This window comes from Marmota marmota, unplaced genomic scaffold, assembly GCF_001458135.2.
Source record: "Marmota marmota marmota unplaced genomic scaffold, marMar, whole genome shotgun sequence".
Taxonomy (NCBI): Eukaryota; Metazoa; Chordata; class Mammalia; order Rodentia; family Sciuridae; genus Marmota; species Marmota marmota.
In genome coordinates this window covers 9,119,622-9,144,993 of record NW_026000240.1, presented here as the reverse complement: position 1 = coordinate 9,144,993, position 25,372 = coordinate 9,119,622, and the positions used below count along the sequence as shown (strand labels likewise).

The 25,372-nt window shown below is 47.9% G+C and overlaps 1 protein-coding gene across 13 annotated transcripts in view; it reads right to left on the bottom strand.

The window, feature by feature from the left end:
* The window catches only part of Med12l (mediator complex subunit 12L), a 260,868-nt gene that overhangs the window by 181,645 nt on the left and 53,851 nt on the right, over positions 1 to 25,372 (bottom strand). For all 13 annotated transcript variants that reach the window (XM_048794071.1, XM_048794075.1, XM_048794070.1 and 10 more), the window contains exons 8-13: positions 24,399 to 24,668; positions 23,296 to 23,445; positions 22,457 to 22,556; positions 22,015 to 22,151; positions 3,708 to 3,839; positions 1,313 to 1,439 (exon numbers count right to left, since the gene is read on the bottom strand). In XM_048794071.1, coding sequence (XP_048650028.1) covers positions 1,313 to 1,439; positions 3,708 to 3,839; positions 22,015 to 22,151; positions 22,457 to 22,556; positions 23,296 to 23,445; positions 24,399 to 24,668 — 916 coding nt within the window. The remainder of the gene's footprint in view (positions 1 to 1,312; positions 1,440 to 3,707; positions 3,840 to 22,014; positions 22,152 to 22,456; positions 22,557 to 23,295; positions 23,446 to 24,398; positions 24,669 to 25,372) is intronic.

The following is a 25,372-nucleotide window of genomic DNA, read 5'->3' as shown; positions in this document are numbered from 1 at the left end:
CTCAGAGACAGCAGCTTCTATGGGAAGGAGCCCAGCTAGCTCTCCAGGGGCAGAAAAAATCCACCCGGAACCAGCAGGGCACAGACCAGGGAGCCGGCTGGGGAGGGAGGAGCACCAGGGCCAAGGGCCCTCCCTGCTAACCTCCTGCCTGATGTGCCTCCCCCACTGGGTCCCCTGGGTCCTTCCCCTTCTCTGCTTCCTTTTCTGCTTGCTGTCTTCCAGCCACCCGCTGGGCTCCAGGCTGGCTTCCCTACAGCCCAGAAAATCACTGTATAACTGAAAGGGAGCCGCTGGCACCCAAGAACCTCAGCACAAGCCTCACACAACCCAAACAAGGCAGTCTTGCTGCTTTCCTTTCACTCCTCCGACTTCTCCCTTCCCTGACCCTTCTTTCCCATCCACGGCTTTCCATGTTTTGCCATTTTCCTGTTGTTCCATCTCTATCTGCTGTAAGATCCTATCTGCTATGTTCTGCCTTATAAAAATCTCCAGATACATTGCGCCTACATGGTAACACTAAACCTGAAAAGCACTGCCTACCAAAGTGTCCTGGGGGGAGTGGGAGGAAATGCCACAAACCCTCAATTCCTCACCAACAATAAAAGTAAAAGACAAAGCCAGGCAGATGGCACACACCTGCAGCCCCAGTGACTGGGTGACTAGGTAGAATTGGAGGTTGTACACTAGCCACAGCAACTTAGTGAGAACCTGTCTCAAATATAAAAATTTTTCAACGTGGGCGAGGATGTAGCTCAGTGGGCAAGCACCTGTGGACTCGATCCCCAGCACCAGAGAGAGAGAGAGAGAGAGAGAAAGAGCGAGAGAAAGAGAAATAGCCTGAGACTGAAAATCCAAGAAACGGTGGTATCATGAATGTAGCCAACCATCTTTATAAATTTTTCCTTGTATCAAGGCTCTAGTTAAAGTATGGTTAATTTTCTTCACTTTTGAAGAGCAAGAGTTGGAATGTTGGAAAATTTAAGAAAACAGGTTAAAAAAATAAAAATTTCTGATTAAGATACACAGGTAAACGTCATAGCTCCTGTTTCTGAAAGATATAGAAAGGAGAAACAGTACACTGAATTTAAGGAAGTGAGGTGACTTAATTTTTAAGTTATTAAAATCTAAAAATTTAAAGTATTTGATGCTTGACTGATTTTAAAATTGGCTAAAAGTTTCCACTAAATAAATGATACTAAATTCTGTTTAGTAACACATTCATGATATTCAGTTCCAAGAACTTTTGATAAGATAGGAATAAGAAGTGGGGAGGGTCGAACCTTACTGAGAAGCAAAGGCCTTTTTTACTTACACAATGAGGGGGCCTGTGTATCCAAAAACCTTAGCAGAACATTCTGGAAAACAGGCAAACTAGAGCCAGCAAGGGAAGCAGAAGAAATGGACTCCTTCTCATCTAGGACTTCTGATTCGCCACATCTCTACAGGTGAAAAATAAACAAGCACAGGAGTTACACAGGGAAAGTGCAGTCACAGCAGATCATGACTCTGTTCTGTAACCAACATTTGAGCTTTAAAACACGTACAGTTAACTGAGATTTCTGCACTTACCTGAATATCATCCATCATAAGTAAATACGATTTCTAAAAGCTGGGGAGAATTACCTAGAACAAGTCAACTGGTTTCACAGAACACCATGCCTGGGTCTGCAAGTCTGCACAGCACTGCAGGAGCACCCACAGAGTGCCCAGCTCGGTATGGCAGGCCGTGCCCTAGCCATAAGCAGAATGGCTGACCATATTCTGAGCTGGTCGTTAAATAACTCAGTTTGAGCGGACTCTGAAGTTACTGCCATATGTTACTGGGTCTGGTTCCTTTGCATCTGTGTTCCCATCTTGAGGGTTTACTGCGCTTGGAGGCATCAGACGAGAAAGCAAACACTGCTCCTAAAAGATTCTTCTGCTTGTTCATCACATTTCTCCACTAAGATGGCCTAGGACCTCTGGGAACTTCCCAGCTTCACGCTGACACTTCAAGAAGGTGTCTAGCTTTCACATTCTTGTTTTTTTTTTTTTTTTTTTTAGTTGTCAATGAACCTTTATTTTATTTATTTATTTATGATGCTGAGACTTGAACCCACACACATGCTAGGCAAGTGCTCTACCACTGAGCCATAACCCCAGCCCTTAGCTTTCACAATCTTAATGAATTTAAAAGGTGATCAAAAAAAAAATTTAGAAGAAATCAAAATCTCATTTTCTATTCTTTTGATATCCCTGATTCTTCCCATTTCATCATTCATTAATATTAACATAATTAAATATTAATTAGATTATCATTTCCCCAGTCTATCCTTTTTGCAAAAGTCACGTTGTAAAGATCATAATGTTCATGAGAAATCGATTATTCCTAAACACTGCTGGGAAGAACACCTTTAGATGTAGATACACTTGGGTCTGTTAAAAGTGCCAAGCAGTCTGCTTGTGAATCTCTTCAAAGTGATGTGTCTCCGTGAGCATGTGCATTACAGAACACTAGGAGGAGAAAGACCGTGTCAAAAGAAAGCCATCGAAAAGGAGCCATGAAGTATTTGGGAAACTTGGCTTTGCTTCCTGATGTTGACTCATGCAGTTCAACATGTAGAGAAAAGGCAACTACAGGTTCTTCTGGGCCGGCCCGTGGGGAACGGGGTCTGCTGGCCTCGAATGACCCCACTGAGCCCCACCTCCAGCAATGAGATCAGCTCTCGATGAATGAACGGCTTTCTCAGGGGAAGGAGAGATGCTCTTCTTCCCGTTTCACATGTTAGTGCTAGTGAACTGAAAGGGTGGGGAGAATGAAGCTAGAGCCATGACATGTATCTAGATATTGCGGGGGGGCAGGGCCAGGGCATGAGAGGCATCTGGATATGGGGCTCATGCCCCTGGCTGCTGTGGAGGGCAGCAGAGAACAAGAGAGGAAGCAGGGGTGAGGCAAGAGGGGCCAGCAAGCCATCCAGGTGAGGGACGCTGGTCCTCTCCAGATCACACACACGCTCCCTGTGGCACCGGCTCAGGTGCACATATAGGAAAGATGAGTCACAAGAAAACTTTCCTTCAACAGAGGCTGTCGCGTGCTGGTGGAGTTGGCTTTGATTGTCCTTTGCCATCTATAACACAGCTTTAATGGCAGAACATGTGTTAAACAGCAGCTCTGGAGGCTGAGTCAGGAGGATTCCGAGTTCAAAACCAGCCTCAGTAATGGCGAGGTGCTTAGCAGTGAGACCCTGCCTCTAAGTAAAATACAAAATAGGGCTGGGGATGTGGCTCAGTGAGTTCAATCCCTGATACAAAAAAAAAAAAAAACAATGTAAATTGATCTCTCTGACCTCATAATCATAACTGCTTAAAGAAAGGATTTCCAAATCCACTAAAATATAATGTAGGCTTAAATGTCCTAGAAGTCGGTGTGCCTCAAGCACACTTGTGTGTGTGTGCGTGTGTGCACGCTGCAAATATCTCAGCCTTAGAGGGAGAGACTCCATTCTTCTAAACCTGTGGTGAAGTTTTTGAATTAGTCCCAAATACCCATCCCTGGCCGCACCAACCTACAGAGCGCCTACTACAGACTCCTCCTTAGGCACATCTAAACATCCTCCCTTTTTTCCTCAGAAGAAAAGAAAATGAGAGAACATGAAAGAGAAAAAGCATCCCCCCTCCACGTGATATGCAGGCCACAGCATCAACAGGGAGGAAGGAGAAGGACCTACCTCGGCCTCGATCTCCGCTTGCCTCTTCTCCAGGAGTTTGGCTACAGCCATGGCCCTGTGCTTGCCTGACCGTTTGCAGCTCACGGCCCATTCACACAGCAGCGTCACCACGGCTTCATCATTGGGGGCAACCTAAGGACAGAGAGACACAGGCACCGCCACATCAAATGAAAGGTTTGCCCCACGGACCATCAGGAGGCAGGCAACGGAGGCCAACAAGCTCGAGGCCTTCTTCCCATAATTTACTGCAGGAGTTTCAGAAAATGCCTCCAAATCATTTTTAATCAAAGCATAAAAACTTGGGTAACAGGAAGAAGATCACTTACTAAGAAACTGCCTACACTGGATGGGTGACAATTCCAGAACAGGCAACCTTGCAGCTGCCTTGGCATGCACGGGGTCACATGCTAGAACTCAATCTCACATCCAAACAGAAAGAGAAATGACTGCTGGCCCCATGAGCAGCTGCTACCAAGTCAGGCCGCCCATGTTGCAGTCAACACCTAGGACCTCTGTCGCCGGCTCATGGCCCTCAGAACTCTACCAGGCTGGGTGACTGAACAGCCGGCACAATGAGGAATCAGAAGGACAAACCAGAGGAGGACTGGAAGGCTGACAAAGACCCACTGCACCAGAAACAGCCACCTGGACAGTGGCACACCAAGAGAACCGGCAGCTAAAGCAGACCTGGTCCACACCGCAGCCTGGGTCCACCCGGGGCTCAGCACGGCGCCCAGAACCACTGCCAGCCTAGGAATGGACCACAGGGATAGAGGACAAGGGGACTTAAGGCCCAAGTGACATGAATTCTCACTGGGGTGGAGGTGAGGGTGGTGACAGCAGAGAGACAGTGCTTCCATGCAACCAGTCCTCTCCTTTCCATGTCCCCACACCAAGCAATGGGACACTGGCTACAAGGTGTCAGCATCCCCAGGTGTGACCGTCATACTGGACAGACAATCACAATGTCAACAACCCCCACCACACGAGAGGGTGGCAACATTATAGAATCCACAACTCAAGTAAGATGGCGACATAGTTATGAGCACACTCTCTAGAAGAGTGTGTACACACACACACACACACACACACACACACACACACTCCTCAGCCCAACCCTGCCTCTGTAGGCGTGTGGATTCTGAGAGGTCATCTGAGAATCCCTGACCAGCTTTCAACACTATCGAACAATTCAGAACAAAAATAAGTTCATCCCAAGACTCTTTTTCATCCTATCCTAAATTTGATCATTTTAACATGTGGACTCAGAACAAAGAAATAAGTTACCAGGGGCTGACACCTCCAAGGGAGCTCTGGGCCTCTTAATTTAACACAAGGGAAATAATTCAATTAAATACAAAGCTTTTCTGGACAACATTTAAAAAAAAAAAAAAAAAGTAAACTGTAAAGGTCTTCTGCCATAGAAATATAAAAGTCAAGAGTTATCCTAAATTCTGCTATTTGTTTTTATTAAGCAGCAATTGCATCATGCTCACATTTTTTAACTACCCCCATCTTCAAAATCAGATAAAAACTGTTACAACATAACACAGGACTGTACTTGCTGCAGAGCCCAGCACCTCCTCCGGCCAGCCCGGAGGGCCTGCAGACTTTATTTTGTTAACCGTTTTCCCACTGAGGGCCCCACATGAGATTGAACACTCATTACCAGGGGGAGAGAGCTGCATGGGGCTCTGCACATGATCGGTGGCATCGCTGGGGCTGGGAGGAGGACCAACGGCTTCACACTGTTGAATGAACTGCATGAGTTACGAGAACACCCCATGACCACAAGCCTGGGGGAGCCAAGCAGCAGCCATGCGGCCCCGCTATCTTTTCAGGAAATGCAAATACACATTCACTCATCACGTGCACCACTGTGAAGATCAGCAAGCTAAGCACTCTGTGCCCATGGCATGGAAATGATGCCTGGCAGCCAGAGGAAGACCCGTCGACCTGGGCACCCAGATGCTAAGGAGATCCTCAGGTACCGCAGGGGACAGGAAGGCTCAGTTCTTCACCCTGAAAGTCACACTCCTCGGACATCGGAACCAAGAGCCCACACAGAGCTGAGCTGGGCGATCAGTGGGAGATTCAGCCAGGGGAAAATTTTGCACAGGGTGTGCTGTGAAGTGCACCTGTGGACAGTCATACTGAGGACACAGGTTAATCCACATGCAGAGACTGTGGATTTTCATTTTATGCTTCCATGACGTAGAAGAAAATATACTATTGTATGTCAAAGAAAGAAAAATGTAAAGGGGCCTTGGAGGAAAAAATCTAAGATAAACAGAAATAAATGTAAAGAAAAGCAAAGCAAACCTACCTAAACCCAGTGAGATCTAACACTCCCTGGGGCCTCGAGGGACAAGCAAAGTTCCACTGTAGAGGGGAAGCTACCTTCTGTCCATTTACACAGGTGACCTCTGCTCATTCTCACAGCCACAGAAACTGGGGAAGAGAAGCCCAGGCTGAATCCACGCCTGTGGCCCAGGACTCACCTCTGGGCTACTGCAACACCCCTTGCTGAGGAAGGTCCCAGCACGGCTCCACCTGCTGTCCCACAAACTCTGACACCTATGGACCCCACACTCAGCTCGTCCTCCCTCTAGAGTCCCTCTCCCCCATGTGCCTTCTCTTAGACAAATGGCACCATCTTCAGGCCAGGAAGCTGGTGTCCTCTCCCTTAAAAGCTGCACCCCAGTTTCACTGAGGTCCCCATGCCATGCCAGGCCTCCTCTGGGCCACGTCGGCTGCTCTTCCCCCAGAGTGTAACAGCGCTGTCCTCCTCACTGCTCTCAGCTCTGGGGTTCCTGCTGACCAAGTGCACAGAATGCCACCCCATGTCACATGCTTTGTGGCATATGTGACTGCCTAAAGTTTCTCTTCACCTGAGTCTAATTTTCCAGTGCATTCCCTCAAGGATAGCAAGTGGCAAGAAGGCAGGACTGGCTCCTCACTGCCCTCCTTCACACCTGCACACCCGACCTCGCACGGGCCACCAGTGAACGAGGCTTCCAGGCCTCTGGTGGAAATGCCAGGAGTGAGTCCCCCCCCCCCCCCAGGCTGCATCAGGAACGCCCAGTGAGAGCTATGGTGCTGTGATGAACAAGCGCATTCTAACTGGGGCAAATTCTGGGTTACTCTAGGGCATAAACCCACAGCAGCTCCTGGTGCGTAACAAGGTACCACAGAGCATGGCAACTTCTGCAGCAGTCACGCATGTCCAGTCAGCTCGCTCGGATCTATGGATGGTGTTTCTGGACATGCAAGAAAAACCTGGAGACATTTTTTTTTCTCTCCTAAATCAGAAAATGTCACCCTTTAGGTGTTCTGTCGTTCAAAGAAACTTCAACCCATCTCATTAAAAAAAAAAAAAAAAAAAAAACCAAACCTATCTACCTGAATTACAATAACTGCAGTGCCCTTTCACCTTTTCAGGCCCCTATTCCATTGAATCTGCAAGGCCACGAAGCTACATTAAATTAGCAAAATTATTTTTGAGAATTGCTGCAAGTGATTACAACAGTGATTTATACAAAGTGCTAAATATGAGCTGAAATTACACAATCTTCCAATTTTTAAAAAAAAAATTTTAGTTGTAATTTGACACAATATCTTTATTTTATTTATTTATTTTTAATGTGGTGCTGAGCATTGAACCCAGGGCCTCACCCATGCTAGGCAAGTGCTCTACCACTAAGCCACAGCCCCAGCCCCTAATCTTCCAATTTTTAAAGACTAGATTCCACCTCCTCATTCTTAAAAATGCTTGAGAAAAATATCTACAATGTGTGGATGTGTGGCTTTGTTTTTTTATACTCTTGTATATTCCCCAGGTTTTGAATGAGAAAATATTGCTTCTATACCAAAGAAATCAAACATATATGTGTGCATGTAAATATATACAATATGTATTATATATATTTTCAACATCTGTGGTTCAATATCCTTGTATGCTAATTCAAAATACAAAATATGTCTACATTTTTTTTTAACAAAACTCCAGATGGCTTTTAAAACAGATGGACTAGAATTTAAAAGACTCTGAGAAAACAGTTGTTGTCATTGTTGTTTCTTAAGGAACTTTTAAAAGTAAAATTGCACAAAAATTTCAGACATTTTTTTTCTAACGAATAAAAAAATAAACGGGTGCAAATTAAAAAACTAATGGAGAAACAGGTGGAAAGTTGGAATAGAAAGACAGGTAGTTGTTGACTATTGTAACAATCCAGTGATTTAAATCAACTCGATCTTGCCTGCCTCTGGGTCTCCACCACCCTCTGCACACTGAAGGGAATTAGTTCACAAAATGTGCACAAGAATTCTGCTGATGGGCTTCTGTCCTAGACAACAGCTGGAATAATCCTAAAAACCCGGTGGACGTGAAAAGGCCAGTGATCTCAGGCACTCAGCACAGGAACAGGCCCTGCCTGCCCCCTGAACACGCCAGACGTGGCCAGGGGCAGAGGGTGGTGTGCTGGAAAACAAGCCCAGTGAGGTGAGCACCAGGATCCCAGGCCCTGAGAAAATACTCTAAACCTGGCCCTTATATCCCTGAAGTTCACATTCTAGAGGGAAAAGCCTAAAAGATGACTACCTACAAAGCAACAAGAAAACGAACTGTGCGAGAAGGAAGGAATTGAGTCCCCATGCCTGCCGTGTCTTAGAGGGTACCAGCATCCCCCTGTCCCAGCACACTGACGTCTGAGAACTGGACGGGCAGATGGGCCTGCAGACGACCGGCCACGGCAGCCATCACAATCACTGAATACCAAGAATTAGGTGAATTAAGAAAATCAGTGACGGAACCACTGAGAAACACTGTCGAAAAAACTCAGCTTTGTAAAATATAAAATTCTAGCACAGAAATTTTGTCTTCACAGCAACTGTGCCTATAAAAATCTAAACATTTCAAAATTCATTTTGAACCCATAAGTATTTTCCAGTATTGGCCAGATCCCAAGACTGCACAGTCCTCTCCTCTCTGAATATCAAGAGGCCTGCCTGCAATACCGACCTGTCCTCAGGACCCTGGAAGGGACAGAGAAGCCAGAACAGAGGAACGTATGTACACTAGCTTCTCAGAAGATCACACTGGAAACACGGGTGGCATTACACTTATCTGAAGGCACAAGATATGGGTAGATTTTTATTACCAAAAAATAGCTGAAAGTTATAAAAATAAATATAACTCTACCATTGTTTTTCAAGATATTGTCCCATTCAAGCCTTTTTTCCCAAATCTTCAAAGGGTTTGTTTCAATTTGAAATGGACTTGACAAGAAGCCTCATCCAGATCTCACTAGTTATAACAATAAGGAGAATGCCTGGCTCCAAAGTCAGTCCCAGGACACACTCCTATTAGAGATGGGAAATGATAAACCCCAAGACAGTGCAGCCTGGGAAAGGGAGTAGGAAAGAAAGCCACCCACTGACAGCTTTCCTGTCTTCCAAGGTGAATCCTTTCCAGAGTCTGGCCACAGGTGGGGAGAAGGTATTTCATCCAACCTAGAATAATCCTCAGGAGGCTTTTCATCTCTCCCAAGATAAATCCTCTCCACATGCTGGCCACAGACCCCTCAACCCTACACCAAAATTCCTGAGTGCCCAAACTGACACGTTCCCTAAACCACCTCTCAGTATAACCTATATAGCCCAAACTCCTCTGCTGGCCAGCAGCTCATTTTCAACCAGGAAAGTGGGTCCATTGGAGGTGTGATCCTGTTCCCGAATAAAAGGCTGAGATGGAGTTTGTGTCCAGCCTGGTCCTTTCCTAACTCCATGAGGAACTTAGCATGGGGACCGACGTTCATCACCCCACGCAGACGCCTCACATTCTACACTGCTCGGCACCAACTTTTCAAACGTTATTAAATAAACCAGGTGCAGTGGCGCACGCCTGTAATCCCAGCAACTCAGGAGGCTGAGGCAGGAGGATTGCAAGTTTAAGAACAGCCTCAACAATATAGTGAGATCCTGTCCCAAAATAAAAAGTACAAAGGAGCTGGGGATTGGCACAGTGGTAAAGCGCCCCTGGGATCAATCCCAGGACCAAAACAAAACGAACAAAACTATTAGACAAGCAAGGCCCTGTGCTCAATCCCCAGCCCCACAAATTTTTTGAAATGTTTTTTTATCATTTTTCTGTGTGTGTGGCACTGTGGATGTGCCTTGTCCATGCCAGGCAAGGGTTTTACCACTGAGGTACAGCCCCAGCCAAAATGACTAAATAAACTTTAGACAACTTTCATTTGCCAGGTAGGTACTATCTTACAAATTCAAATAATGGTCAAACATCAAAGGATATCATCATTTCAATTACAAAGCTAAAATTAATTCTCACTCTATAAACAACTCTTTAAAATATAAAGTTCCTTTTCTTTAGAACCATTAGTAACTTTATGAAGTGAAATTCAACCAGTGTATCATAACACATAATAACATCAAGACAGGAACTTGAGATACCGTACTAGCTCAAGACGGAAACCAGGAATATCCCTTGCCTTCGAAGAGACGGTCATCAAGGGGAACAAATGCATGAGGATGCAGGTATTTGGATGCACAGAAGGACAGGAAAATCATCTCAGGAAGACAACAGCATTCAGCGGGACTAGGGAGTGAGACTGGAGGGAATTACTCAATTATTCCCTTACAGAGTGGCTTTCTAGAAAAGCCTTGAAGAATCAGTTAAACTTCAAGTACCGGTGAACAAGAGGGGGGTAGGCAGAGGAACACCTCACCCTGTGGCCTAGCCAGCCAAGGTCTAACCCTGGGACCTCTGGAGGAATGTTCCGAGATGGCAAAGGCACCTACAGACGAGCCCATCACAGTGCCCCACGAGAGTGACCCTCTGGATGTGGGTCTGGGATTGGCAGTGAAGACTCCGGGCCACTCTGAACAGAAGGGAGAAAATCTCTCTATCAGGGATGCACTAGTTATAACATGCTGAGGTCAGTCTTCTTGATGCTAAGGGAACACAGAGGCGCCCTCACCAAATAAAATCGCCTATTTATCTGTTGATTCAAAATGGGTTTTCTGAAATATTTATAGCTCATTCTAGTCATAACTAAACAAAATTAAGGAATTTATAAATGTCCAAAACAGACACAACAAAAATTATGAAAACTGAACATTACTGATCTTTAACATAAACTTTTTCAGTCACTTCTAATGAAAATTTAAAATATAAAATAACTTTGTGTGGATTTAATTGTCAAAATTACTAATGTCGATAACAGCAGATTTTCAGGTGACATTAAGCTAACTTGTAGAGAACACTCAGCTCAGGGACGGCACTCCTGCCACAACATGGCCCTTGGGACATTAACCACAGGTGGAATCCCACTTGTCCATCAAGAGGACCAGGGAAGGCGATGGTGCCCTTCCTCTGGGCTATACCCTAAGCTTCTCTGGACTCTCCTGACACTACCCTCAGCACGCACAGCTCACATGTGCCTCCCGGGTAATCGGCACCTTCCACAGCTTGGCCAGGGGCCTTTATCTGCAGCCAGTGGCTACAGAGACTCTGGGGAGGTCCTGACACCTGCTGAGGCACAGCAGAGACTGGTAACCAAAGGACTTCACCACCCCAGACATGCAAAGGAGGGTGGGGTCTTGAGGGCAGTCATAGCAGCGCTCCACGCTGGTACCTCACAGTAAGTAGAAATTCCTGGGCGCTCCACAGGGTGCATCCCCCGGTGTGCATGCGCACACAAGTACGCTGGGGGCCTGGAAATGGGGTGGAGGGCACACATGGGACTGCAGCACACAGAGGTAAGAAAAGAACACCCAACTACGGAGTCTAACCCTGGCGGCAATTAAAAACCTGCAATCATGACAATAGCCACAATTTTAAATTTCCAACCACAGGGAGTGGCGGTAGTAATCATAGAAATGTATTGAAACAAATGTGTACTAGAAGTACGAAAGATGCATATAAGTGTGTGAAGGTCAATCATTTCAGCCATTGAATGAGTACATGTGGATTGTAAATGTGGGAAAACTGGTATATGATAAAAAATGAAACATCTGAAGAAAAAGAAACTACTTACCGAGCAGGTTCTGGGTGTTTTACATACATATACTCTTTAACCTTAGCAACAAACTTGGAAGCTGCTGTTGCTACTTCCATTTTACAGATAATTGAAACTAGATTATGTAAGTAAGGTGGGCAAGAGTACCAGGAGACAAAGAGGAAGGCCAGGAGTCCCGGCTACTAAGCCCACACTTCCTGCCACACTCAGAGCTTTCTTCAGTCAGGGTCACGTGAAGCACGGACAGGATCCCAGTTACACTGAAACCCTCCCAGTGGCTCATACAGACCTGGGTGAGCGGCAGCCCAGCCCCGCCAATGCATGTGGCCACTGCCACCCTCTGGCCCAGCCCTGGCTTCGACCTCTCCAGGGATAGGCTAGACCTCTAACCTACTGACACAGACGTGAGGGCCGAGGAGTGACCCACCAAGGGTGTTATTCTGCCTGACACTTGCAGGACTAGATGCTCAGGCAGGACAGACATCTGTCTTTCCATGGCTTTAATGTCAGCATCCAGAGCAGTTCCTGGCACAGAGCAGTTCAATAAAGCCTGCTTAGTCAGAAAGGAGAAGCAGTGTGCTACCTATGTGAAACCAAGAGAATGAAACTGGCCAGAAGGCAGATTACAGACACACTCACTAAATATGGGAGCCATCTGATTTAACCGAGGGTGGGTGGCAAGCACGGCAGCAGGAGCATTCCCAGCCCTAGCTCAGGAGGCGAGGTGACCCGGGGGCCTCGACACTGTGGTCTGGCATCACTGGCATCTTCTGGCCACTCTCGTCTTCCGGAGTCAGGGATGAAAAGAGTAAACAACGAATATTTGGGAGGATAGGGCAACAGTGCTACAGCTGGCCTGAAACAGAGCTGCCCCATGAGCTCAGAGCCACCTGGGAAGCCGTGAGGGCTAGAAGAGGGCTGAGCCTGGAGAGCAGAGGGACACACACAGGTGAAAGGCGATGGGCCACTCAGGCAGTGGAGAGAACAACAGGTGGTCACACCCAAGCCCCTGCCTGCTGCAGTTGCCAGATGTTCACAGGCACGAACGTGAACGCCCAGGGAAGCACCAAAGGGTGTGGACCAGGACAGGCAGCAGGTACCTCCCTGGGCACGATGCATGCCACTTCTGATGGTCTGACACTCTCCTATGATCTTACAGGGGAAGAAACTAAGGCATAAGGGTTGACTCGTCAAATGTCTGAAAGGCACTGGTCACAGAATGTCAAGCCTATGTCCAAACACCCCAACTTCAGGGAAGGGCAGTGGGACGGGGGCCCACTTTGTGGGATGAAAAGATACATCTCCATATCAAGAACGCATGCTCGCACGTGCACCTAGCAATCATGACAATCAGCTTCTATCATGAAAATTAAAAAGACAAGGCTCAAAACTCACTAAGAGGGGCTCAGTGACAGAGCACTCGCCTAGCATGTGTAAGGCACTGGGTTCGATCCTCAGCACCACATAAAAATAAATGAATAAAATAAAAGTAATGTGTCCAACTACAACTATAAAAACATATATTTAAAAAACTCATTAGGATCCTCTGAACACCAGCCCTGTAAACCTGGCCTCATGAATCGGGAGTGTAGTGAAAAGGTGAAATAGTTATTAATTCTGCAGTAAATAACCATCATTAAAGATGCCATCTACATCTATAACAAAACCATGTGAGTGTGAGGACAGGTCTTCGTCACAGGGGGATGTGTCACGTTATTCTTTCCAGCAAGGCAGGCACAAATCCCATTGAAGAGGCATCACATTAGGCTTACTCTGGTATTCAATCACCTAAGAATCTCTGGAAGAAAACCACAGATCTTCTATTCATTAAATAAAGAAGGAAACCAATCAACAACTCCTCTGGGGAGGCAGGCTTCATTCAGAAGTTAGAGACACATAGAATGATTGTTTGCTGTGTTAATAAATTTCTTAAGATACCTGGATTATACAACTATCTAGGTGGAATGGGGGATCAGTGACTCATTACTGCAAGCCGCAGCTAAGAAGACCTGAGATCAGACACTAAATAAAACAGCTCAGACTACAAAGGACATGTTTAAAAATGAAGTCAATCACTCCTAGTCAACATCAAACAAAGTGGCACATTTGGAGACAAGAAAACATGGTCCACGCCACAGCAGCAATGAGTAACATGGGATAATACACAGGCAGGGGTAACAGCTGAGTGATCTGCCAGTCACATGAGCCAAGAGGTGTGACTGCAGAGGGACACTGTTCCCCTGTATGAGGTGACTAACAGCACCATCCATGGGAATCTCCAGCAGGGTGATGAGCCCATGGCTGTTAACCATTCCCAAGATTCATTATGCTAACGTGAACACTCTTCACTCCTATCACCTCTGCACACAGAGTGGTCTCCCACAGCTACTGGAGAGGGCTGGGCTCTCTGGTGGGGCCTGGGGCAGCTTCTCCTTGCCTCACAGCCTCGGAGCCAGCGTTGATGGCCTTCAGAGCTGCCAAGACCCAAGAAAGAAAACAGAAGCCATGGAAGCAGGAGGACTTCCCCTGTTTTTTTTTCCTTTCTTTTCTTTTCTTTTTTTGAGTAGTAAGTAATTACAGATAGCACAACTCTGAATTCTGAGAAGAAATGATATAGATAAGGAAATAACAGTTAAGACAAGCCATCTGAATACTGAAACCAACTAAGTGTCATTCATCAGCACTGTGACAAAAAGCATGAATCTTCTACTCTTCACGAATTCATCAACGTCTAAATAATACCAACGAAGACAATCGAGGGATTTTAAGAGGTCTGTCAATTGCATGATCATGTAAGTCACGGGGCAGGTTAATTATAATCACAGAATACTTCCTTCCAAAAGCCCTTGGAGAGCACAAATCTCTCAAAATAATTAGAATGCTATGCTTAATTCAAAAAACTCTCCTCTGCATTCGTACAACAGGCTTTACTATTTGCATTTTATGAAAAATAAAGGAAATATACAGGTAAGAAGGGAAAGACAAATTGCCAGGTGAAATCTGCCCGGCAGGCTTGAAAACCAGTTGCCCAGCCATGAGCACAACCACTGGTGTTGGCACATGCCACTACACACAGGGGTACTATCAACAGGGCCACCGCACACACAGGGAAACTGGCACTGGGGCAAATAACGAGCCCAAAGACAGGACTCAAACCCAGGTCCTAAAGGCTCAAAGTAAGTGGGATAAGCAAAGACCAGTTGTTCAACTTGAGGATTTGAATTTTTTAATTTAAATCACGTTTAATATGTTAGAATTATCAAAGAAGCTTCTGAAAAATTAGAAATTACTCTTAAACATAAATGTGCCAATATTAAAATGTAGAAAATGATACAAAGGTTGCTCCCTCCTTCTGCCAAAACGGCCTCCGGAACTTGTTCGTTCTGCTCCATTATTACCGGAAACAAAATACTTTTTAAATTAAGCAACATAAGGCCTGGAATGAACACGCTAAGCGTGCTGTTCGTGACAGCCGCTGTCAAGACAGAGCTGGGGACAGAAAGAAACCAGCCTTAAGAGAAGAGCCTGAAGTCTGATTTGGACTTTACTCCTCCTGCTCAAGATGGAATTTTTGGTGCTGGACATGTTTGGCACCTTCCAGTACCTAGGGTTTTCTTCCCTAGTTTTGCATTTTTTCTGTTTTAAAATAGGAACAGTTTCCAAAGGAGAAGGTTAAGGTCAGTGGAAAAATTTGGGAATGGCGTTCACATTGAATACTTGAAGAATAAATCACAGTTGTTTCTGAAAAACAGTTTTCTAAGACGTATTTGAAATATCTTACTAATAAATAACTCAAGAAAAATAATCTTCATGATCGGCTTCGTGTGGCTGCCTCTGACTGGCCAATTTAGTCCAGATGAAGACAGACCAGTGCAGGAGGACTAAGTGGACTCCCTTTTTAGGACTTGGCTTTTTAACAAAACAAATGAAGCATACATGAGAAAGAAGCCTCTAAAAGGGACTATCACCTAGTACAGACTCATACTTAAAAAAGGAACACTGTTCTGGAACCTCTCAGGATCCCAATCTCTGTTCTCCTACTCATGAGCTGGCACATGAGCTTGGACCATTTCTCATCCCCTCTAAGCACTGGTTTCTTCATCTAGAAAGTAAGACATTAAAAAATATATCTCACATGCCACAGAAAACTTAGACACCTATGTGCACAGAACCTGATGTTTAAAAAGCACTCAGACGCGGTTACCAGGCTGTGTGCGTGGCTGTGTTAAGGTCACGTGTGTGGCTATGGCCAAGGCCGCATGCATGGCTGTGGATAAGGCTGCGTTCATGGCTGTGGTTAAGAGGTCCTCAAAGGTCCATGTGCTGAAGGCTCATTCCCAGTCTGTGGTGCTATGGGGAGGCACTGGAAGCAAGGTATTGGGTCCCTGGGATGTGCCTTTAAGGGGACAATGGGACTCCAAGTCTTCCTTCTCCCTCTCTTTTGCTCCCAGCCAAGAGATGAGTGGTCTTGCCTTACTGTGTGCTTCCACCAGGAAGTGCCAGCACAGCCCAAAGCACTGGCCCAACAGATCACGGATGAATCCTCTGAATCTGGAAGCTGAGATACACGTTTTCTGTTTCCAGGTTGATTCTCTCAGTTTGCTATGGGAACAGAAAGCTCTATAGCACATGTTCTCCAAACTAACCAAGAGGCTCCCCGAAAACTCAGTCAACTAACTCACAGGCCTTCTCAAATCAGCAAAGTCTAAATGTTTGGACACATAAGGTTTGTTTTCCCAACTATGCTAATGTAACTGACATTTTGCTCATGGACTTATTTCAAGAAAGAAGAAAATGGTAGCTAAAAAAGATTCGCAGTGCGTCCTTTGGGTGTACAGGAGAAAGCATGTTAACCTCTGAAACACAACCGTGTCCACCCAGGCCAGGGTCAGCACTGATGACATGACCCAGCACACACAGATCCACAGGAGGCCTCCCCTCAGCCCATGTGCCTCTTGCCTCGACTTCCACCCCACTTAACCTTGAGTCCTGGTTTTAGAAGTGACTTCCACCCCCCTATCTTATATCAAAAAGACCCCAAGCATTTCAGTAGGCATCTGTGTCTCAACATGGAATTGTAGATGCTCATGCCAGGCGTGTCCATCCCTCCAGTGGCTGCCCTACAGAAGGCAAAGACTGAGAAAATCAAAGAATGCAAAACGCCTGGCAGACACTGGCTGTGCCTCTGACAAGTGGGCTGTGGGGTCACAAGCAGTCTGACCATACCCAGTCCAGTTATCCAGGGTATTTGACTGCCTCTCTGAGCACCGGGTCGGTAACAGCAGCAGCTAGTGCTTACTGAGCACCTGCCTTTACACCCAACACTGTAAATATTGATCCACAGGGCTTCCTGCCGTGGCTCCAGGCCATTCACATCAGGAAGTAGAATGCCCATTTCACAACGAGGAAACTGCACCAGCCTGCCAGCCTCACAGCCACGCTCCCCTGCAGCCTCGCCCTGCCTCACTCAGGGGAACTCAGGCAGTGCCCAGGTCCTGAATATCCTGATCCCATGCAGTACAGACCCCAGCGGGCTTTCCCCAGACACTGAGACCCACTGGGCTCCGAAATCTGAAGCTGTGCATGCCTTCTTGTGCATCAGAGCTGGACAGACTGACAGACACAGACTCCATCGCTCTAGGCACCCTGTCCCTCCATGCCACATCCTACAGAGGTGGTCACTGCCCCACATCTCTGTTATGAGCAAAGACCCAAACCAAGAAAACACTCACTGAGCCCTTGCCAGGCTACGCACTGGTTAGGGGCTGAGGAGCTGTAGGCGAAGTGACAGCCTGACATCCCAGAGCCATCGCACTGCAGGAAAAGGAGCATGGGCAAGCACAGGACCCGGGCCTGACCTCCAGGTGCCCGCGCTCACAGAGTGCTTGTGCCACCATGAGCAGGCCCGGTGGCCTGGGAGGGCCTGTCTGTGTCCCGATGAGTGAGATGCTTGCTCTAGACGGAGATCTTTGCTAACCGAAAGGCAGAGTGAACATGCACAAAGCAAATGCAAGCAACAAACACATAGGTCTGAGCAGGGAGAGAGGAAATGCACAGCTGCTGTTCTCGAGAGTTCCGCCCGCCCAGCTGGTCTGCCCTTTTCATTACTCAGGAAAAAGTTTGCTTGCTGGGGCTGCAGAGAGAGAAGTGAAAGGCAGCTCTTCCTGCCACCTTGAGACCTTCACTTCTATCCTGTCCCCGAGGCACCCCAAACTGCACCTGGCTCTGCGCTCACACCACAGGCAAGGAGGGCAACCAAGAGGAAGGAAGCGGTCTGTGCTCTGGAAGGCCAGGCTGCCCCCTCTGCTGCCTGGGGGAGGGATCGCCCAGACAGACTAGCAGGTCTGGAACCTGTAAGTGCCACAGTCCCGCAGACACTGCCTTGCGCTCCAGCTGCCTCCCCAGGAGACAGGCAAGTCAGTGTGGCAGGAAGCAACTACCAGCAACTGAAAGCCATGGTGTCTCTGCAAACACAGCCAGCTGACAAGCTGCTAGCCCGCACGGCGTCCGAATCCTGGGGAGGTTCACGCACAGAACCTGGCACACAGTCGCTCTTGAAATGCCTGAGGACCAGGTGACGGTGAGCCTGCAGTCCAGGGAGCACCCAGAGGCAATGCCCAGCTCACACTGAGCGTGCCCTTTCCAGTCGCCCTAGGGCCCTCTCTCCAGGCCACCCTGTGTGCAGCCTCCTGCCACCAGGGCACATTGCCAGCCTGGCCCCTGTGGCACACAAGCCTCAGAACCCTGAGTGTTATGACTTCTACCTTCACACCAAGTGGAGGCCAAGAAACCAACCAGGGCACGAGAACACCAAGGCTTAGGTCTGCTTTCACTCCTTCACCCCAGGACCCTGGCCCTGGCACAGAGCAGGAGCAGGGGGCGCGGGCGAGGAGGAGGGTGAAGGAATGAGGCACTCCACATGGAAAGTAAAGGAGCACCCCAGGCCTGGCACCCAATGTGGCAGCAGCTCAGCTCCAACTCTCCTCTGGGGACCCACAGGCCAACCACAGCCAGGACCCAGGTCTCGAAAGTCCTAATCCGTGCACCACCTATCCCAAAGGGCTTTCACCAAATACCAAACCAAGAACTCTCAGAAATCTGAACCGCAGCTCTCCTGGCCTCTCCCCTGGGGACAGACACCCGCCCCGCTCCCCGGAAGGAAGCAGAGAGGCCTGATTTCCCCTCTGCAGTTACAGAGAAAAGGGAATCTGGAGAGTGAGGTTCAAGATTCCCAAACAGAAGTGGGAAAACCCACTGTGCAGCTGGGGCTGGAGCATGCCCAGACAGGACTGCCAGGAGAGCAGCACACACCAGCTGCACTTGGGGCTCAGGACCGGTCTGTGTCTACTCTGTCGTCAAAGTCGAAGACACATTATGAAACCCAAGAAAAGGAAGTCCATTTCTAAGAAGAGAGAAGGCCTTCTATCCCAACCATACCACTTCATAACACAATCCTCCTTCATAACACAGCGTCAACATGTTGGTCCCCCATGAAACAGTAATACTGATTTTATTTTACTATTGCTCACGGTCACTATTTCTGAAATACACTTGTACAGTGCTTCATAATCCTCAAAGTGCCCGTGTTTCCTCAGAGACAAGAGGCAAGGTGCTCTGTGCCTATTTAACAACGAGGCACACAGCTTTACTACCTAGGTCAAGGTTGCACCCCTAGTCAGGGTCAACACAGCTGTAGCCCCTTATGAATTCCAGGAACACAGAGTGACTCAAGAGTCAAGGAAGGGTGACCCCTGGTGGACAGTAAGCACAGTGGAATGCCATCTGCATGCCTGCATGAATACACACATACTCTGATGCACGTAAATCTAATCACATTTTTAAAATTATCCATGTGAGGTGGCACACACCTGGAATCTCAGCTACTTGGGACACTGAAGCAGGAAGATGGCAAGTTCGAGGCCAGCCTGGGCAACTTAGCAAGACTGTCTCAAAGTAAAATAAACAGGGCTGGGGATGTGGCTCAGTAGTAGAACACGTGCCTGGCATGGGCAAGGCCAAATAGATAACTAAAAGAATTTACTGGATGCTAACTATCCCTGAAGAGTCTGTCCTTTCAAGTGTTCTTCTGTCAAATCAGTGGGTGATCAGCCTGAATTACAGGATAAAAAATGTAGATTTCATATTCCTCATAAGACAGTATGTCAACCACAAAATAAACACTCACTTGCTTACATGCAATACTTCCAAAGCTGAGTCAACACTGAGAATAAGCACTACTGACCAGGGCAACACTCCAGGTGGCCATGGGTGCCTCCCTGCACCCGAAGAGGAGCTGGGACCCCCCGGGCTTGAAGGGTTGCTTCTGGAAAAACTCTCAGTGGACACACATTTCCTCATGAACCTCTACCTGTGCTATATATATACACAGCAATAACTGTGTTTGTTATAAAACTGAGACAAAGGAAGCTTTTAAAAATGTAATTTGAAGTTTCAATCTTCTGGCACTCCAACAGCTCATCTAGGCACCTAGTCTCCACAGGGCTGTGGGAAAACCTCACAGTGTGATTTCTCCCTGACAAGACACCCTATCATTTTCTAGTGGGCAATTTGAGTTTCCACGGGCCAACATGACCACTAGACAGGAGCAACCAGGCTGACCCCAGCCTGACTGGTTTTGATGGACTTGGTAACAGCCTCGACAGGGAAAGCACACTGTGACCCAACACTTAGCATAAGAAGCTTAGCAACACAAAAGGATACCTCAAATTTTCAGGATTTTCATTCCACATATCGCATGTCTAAGTATTTAAAAATCTCAGACCTCTTGAAACCTCTCACCTTAGGAAATTTTACTACAAAGAGAAGGACTATAAAGTTTCCACCCCAAAAGAGCAGGGCAGCCCCAGAGCTTGCCTTAGGAAGCACAGGATTATACAGGCCCACAGTGGGGCTCCCTCTTGAGGAGCTGAGGTGCTGAAGCACTCTGTGCCCACCCACCAGAGCGAAACGCCACGCCAGGTCTACCCCTGTCGTCGACCTTCTGACCCCATGTGGCACCTTTGAGAATCAGGGCAATGACTCATAAAAGGATTCCTAAAGAAGGAGCCATGTAGCCTCTGCACCAGGCTCACACAGAGGTGGGTCCGGGAGGTCTTGGGTGGTGCCCTGGGTCATCCTGTCCTCCACGGTGCATTCCCAAAGGCTTCATTAGAACCAAAGGCCCTTGCCATGCATCAGCTAAGGTGCTCTTAGGGCTGTCGAGCCTCACCTTGGCCTTCCCTCGGCCTAGCCCACGCTGGCTGTACCACAGGCACTTTTCACTGTGAGAGGAAAACACTTTTAATTCCCCCACGCAAGACTAGATAAAGATCACTGCAAATGCTATGTTTGTAGAGTCACTCATTAATGACATATCTGTTACTAGGAAAATAAAACATAAAATGGTCTGCAATTGCTCAATGTCACGTGTCCATGTGACTGGCTATGCTACCAATTCTTTGGTCAAATATCAGTTGAGATATGGCTGCAAAGTTTTGTTTTGTTTTTTTTATGTGATTAGGATTTAAATCAGCAGACTTTGAGTTAAGCAGACCACCCTCCATAACAGGGGTGGGCCTCATCCAGTCCACTGACAGCCTGAAGAAAAAGACTGGGGTCTCCAAAGGAAGAATGAATCCAGCCCCCAGACTCAGGATGCAACCCCCATTCTTCCCTGGTCTCCAGCCTGCTCTGCACACGTCACACTTGCCACTACCTACAATCACACCAGCCAGTTTTAAAATATAAAAAAAAAAAAAAATAGCACTCTTTTCTCTCTCTAGATAGATGCAGATAAGAAACATGCATATGGATGCGCGCGCGAGCGCGCACACACACACACACACACACACACACACACACACAGTTTCTCTTTACTGTTTTGTTCCTCTGGGAAGCCCTGACCAGCACTGAAGAGTTTTCAAAGATCATAACCACAGAGTTTCATGCACTGCCCTCTGCTGGGCTATGTGTTAAAATGCATCCCCCGAGTCAAAGTCAATCATCTCACCAAGTCGAAGCACAGGATGTTCTGTTAAGAGTAAATGAAGGGAGGATGGTAAAGGGCCAATAAAAATCATTCCAATCAGCCCAGCGGACAGTTTGTGTTAATAATGTTGAGTCACGTTAGTCCAATGAGAGAAATTTCACAGTGCATGAGCCTCCATAAAATATTACACTTTAAAACAGGCTTTGTCAGAGTTTACTGAATGACAAATAAAGAAAATATACCAACAAAATAAAAGGCAAAATGAAAGGAGAAATTCAACTACCTCTTGGTTATCTTTGTTTTGGTTTGCCCAGAAAATCTTATGGTAAAGCGTCTCCATTGAGTTGCTGGAATCAGTTCGGTCAAAACAGTGTCGATCCAAGACTTCCAACGTGTGCAAAACCCGACTGATAGTCACCCCTAGATGGAGAAATGAAGCATGCAGTTAGGGAGGCCACGGAAACCAGAACAGCAGAGCATAAAAATCACCATTCTGGGGGGCAAGGGGGTTTCCTGAAGTCACCATTCTGGGCATGTTTCCCAAGAGAACCATCCATGAAACCCAACCAGACATTCCAGACAGGCAGAACCTGAAGAATGTCCTCACAATTCCCCGCAGAGCTGTGCCAAAGACCCTCCTTACCACGGGAGCGCACTGACAGAATCTGAAACCTGGCATGAGGCCCAGCCCACGAAAGCCCCCGCTCCTCCACTGTGCCCTGTACCTGCTGTGGACTCCTGGCACTTGTCAAAGGACCACCGGACTTCCACCGCACGGCCCCTTTGTTTTATCTGCTGTTCCACCTCATAGATCTTGGCCCGAACCTGAAAGATAATCGCTTCCAATTAACTCTGCTGCAAAGCTGAGGCGGCTGTCTATGTCATGTCAGGGTTTCTGCCTAGCAGAAGGTCCTGTGGTGAACGAAAGCCATGGCTACAGGGGACGAGAGCAGCCCACTGCCCACAAGGACAGCCTTCCAATGCACAAGTGCTGATCCAGTGCCAGCTCTCAATGACAAATGTCCATGGAAATTAATGTGTGAAGGGCACTGTAACAGGTGGGATTGCTTTAGGATATTGTAAGAAAGGGCAAGAATTTTTAAATATCCTCTTTGAGCCAATTGTCTAGTCAGGAAAGTAACTAGCAATGTTTTAGTAATTTAGAAAACTGCTTGGTTAAAAAAAATAGATAAATAAAAAACAAGGATGATCTTCTACATGTTAGTTATAATACTTGTTCAAGTTGCATAAATCTTCAAACAAAGCAGCAGCACCAGAAGATCACAGAAGAGTCACTGAACGACACTCGCCAGCATGGGAGTCACAGTCAGGCATTGGCATCACCACCAACTGGCCTGGGAGGAGAACGCTGAGCAGGACTGCCCAGCAAGAGGGGGAAGGGAAGAGAGCGACTTCCTGAATCTCTGTGTTCAGCAACAGCAGAGAACCCTGAGGTTGGCAGGGGCGAGGAGCAGAGCTGGGGATGAACTCCGGCTGAACCCGGCGGGGGCCCCTTCGCCCAGCCCCTGGAGAAAGAACACCTACCACCCAGGACACAGTCTACCTGCTGGTTGAATGCCGTGTTCCCTCCCGGCATGGGGAGGCTGGACGGGGCGACCTGCAGCAGGTCCAGAGGTGAGCCCGCGCTCACACTCTTGCTTTCATTTGTGGAGTAGTTCCACACCAAGGCACTTGGGCAGCAGAGAGTGACCGTCTAGGAAGGAAGCAGGGAAATCAGGATGTGAGAGGGAGGAGGAGGAGAGCTGCGGACTCAGCAGAGATAGCTGTCACCATCAGTGATGCCCCAGCTCAAGGCCACAGGGGGTCTCTTTACTCCAACCTCACCAACACCAATCTGCACGTCAGACAACAGGTCCTCGCTCCAGGCATTGCCAGGAACCCCCCACCACACCCTCCTCACCTCACGTTTCTCTAATTCATTGTCTCAAACTGTCCCCTAGGAAAGCCTGCCTGACCACAGGCTGGGCTGCAGATCCCCTTTGTGACTGCCTTAGCTGGGCCTGTCCCTATCAGCCCTCGTCCTGTCACAGGACACTGCAGCTCCGTTACTCTACCTTCCCTACAGGACTGCAAGCTCCAGCTCCCGTGGAGACCCACCTTCAGAGCCACCTAATTCCAAAGGGCACCTGAGAGCTCAGGAAATGTGAATGAACTCAGGGTGATACTGTGGGGCCCCATGGGCAGGCCATGCCTCACCCGAGGGCACTGCCCAGCAACCTGCCCAGGGCAGCACCCTCGAGCACCGGCAGCAAGCATGCCCGCCAGAAGCAGTGCCTGCCAGAGGATCAGACTGAAGAAACAGGCAGCCAACTCAAGACATGACTGAGGAAGCCAGCGCTGCCCACAGAAGCCTCCTCCAGAAGAACAGGGCTGCTGGTGACAGCAATGGCTACCCTGTGGGTACCCTGGAGGACTTTTAATTGGGCTGCTGAAAGGCCTCAATAGAGGACAACCACAAAAACTTTCTTCTAGAAGAATGCAGTAAATCTTCTCTGCGCTTTATCCCACGCAGAGTAATCAAACTTCAACATAAACTACTTGGTTGAGGGAAAAACGACACTCGGTACATAGAAATAGAAGTGCCATCTCCAGCCTGATGGCTTCCCACATGGGACTGATGTGACATCACCCGGGCCGCAGACTCACCTGCAGCATGCAACTGAGTCCGTATACCAGGGGCCCGTGCTGTGCGCAGGAAAGGAAGTCTGAGAAGGCCAGCTGCACGGGGCTCATGCCAGGGCCGGGGGGGCCGGGGCTGGGCGCCCCGATCCCCGAGCTGTTGGGCCCGATCATCATGTGGGGGGAGTGGGCGGCCAGGAGGCTGGGGCTGTCGCTTAGCAGCAGGGACAGACGCCGGGCACAGAAGTAGGCCAGACGGCGGGACAGGTAGGCTGACTGCACAAACTCATCCGAGTACTGCAAGGAGAAGACAAGCCACCAGTCACGCCCGCCTTCACAAGCAGCTGCTCCAAGGCAGATGCTTCTCCAGGAAACAAGAAGAAGCCTGCACAGACCTGTGCTGTCAACAGCAGACAGAACTGAGCCACACATATGATCTGAGATTTTCTAGTAGCCACTAAAAGAAACAGGTGAAATTAAAATAATGTGCTGTGTTTAGCCCAACACACCCATTTGATCATGTCTACCTCTGACCAACATAAAAGTGTTATAGTAGCATGCACTCTTGTTTCTCCCCTGTGAGTCTGAAGGCTGGAGAGCATTTTACACACAGAGCACATCTAGGTTCACAGGGCCACAGCTGAGGCGCTCAGCAGCCCATCTGGCTGATGACCTGTGACAGGCCAGGTGTCTGCAGCACCCAGCAGGGGCAGCTGAGAGGGAGGGCCACCGCTCCCCGAGCACTGCTCCAATCATCAAAGGCTCATGTGACGGCTCCGTGGGGAACAGCTTCTAATGAATCCCACTTGGCGAACTTAAATTTCATCACATCTTAGACACATCACGAGATGAGAAGACTCCTACCTGCCAGGAACTCAAGGAATTATCAAAAGAAGGTAGAGATTCTCTGCACTCTACCAGGAGGTTTGTTTTGTTCTTGTAGCACTCTGTCTAAAAGACGGGGGGGGGGGGGGCGGGGGGCGGCGTTCGTAGGTCTGATC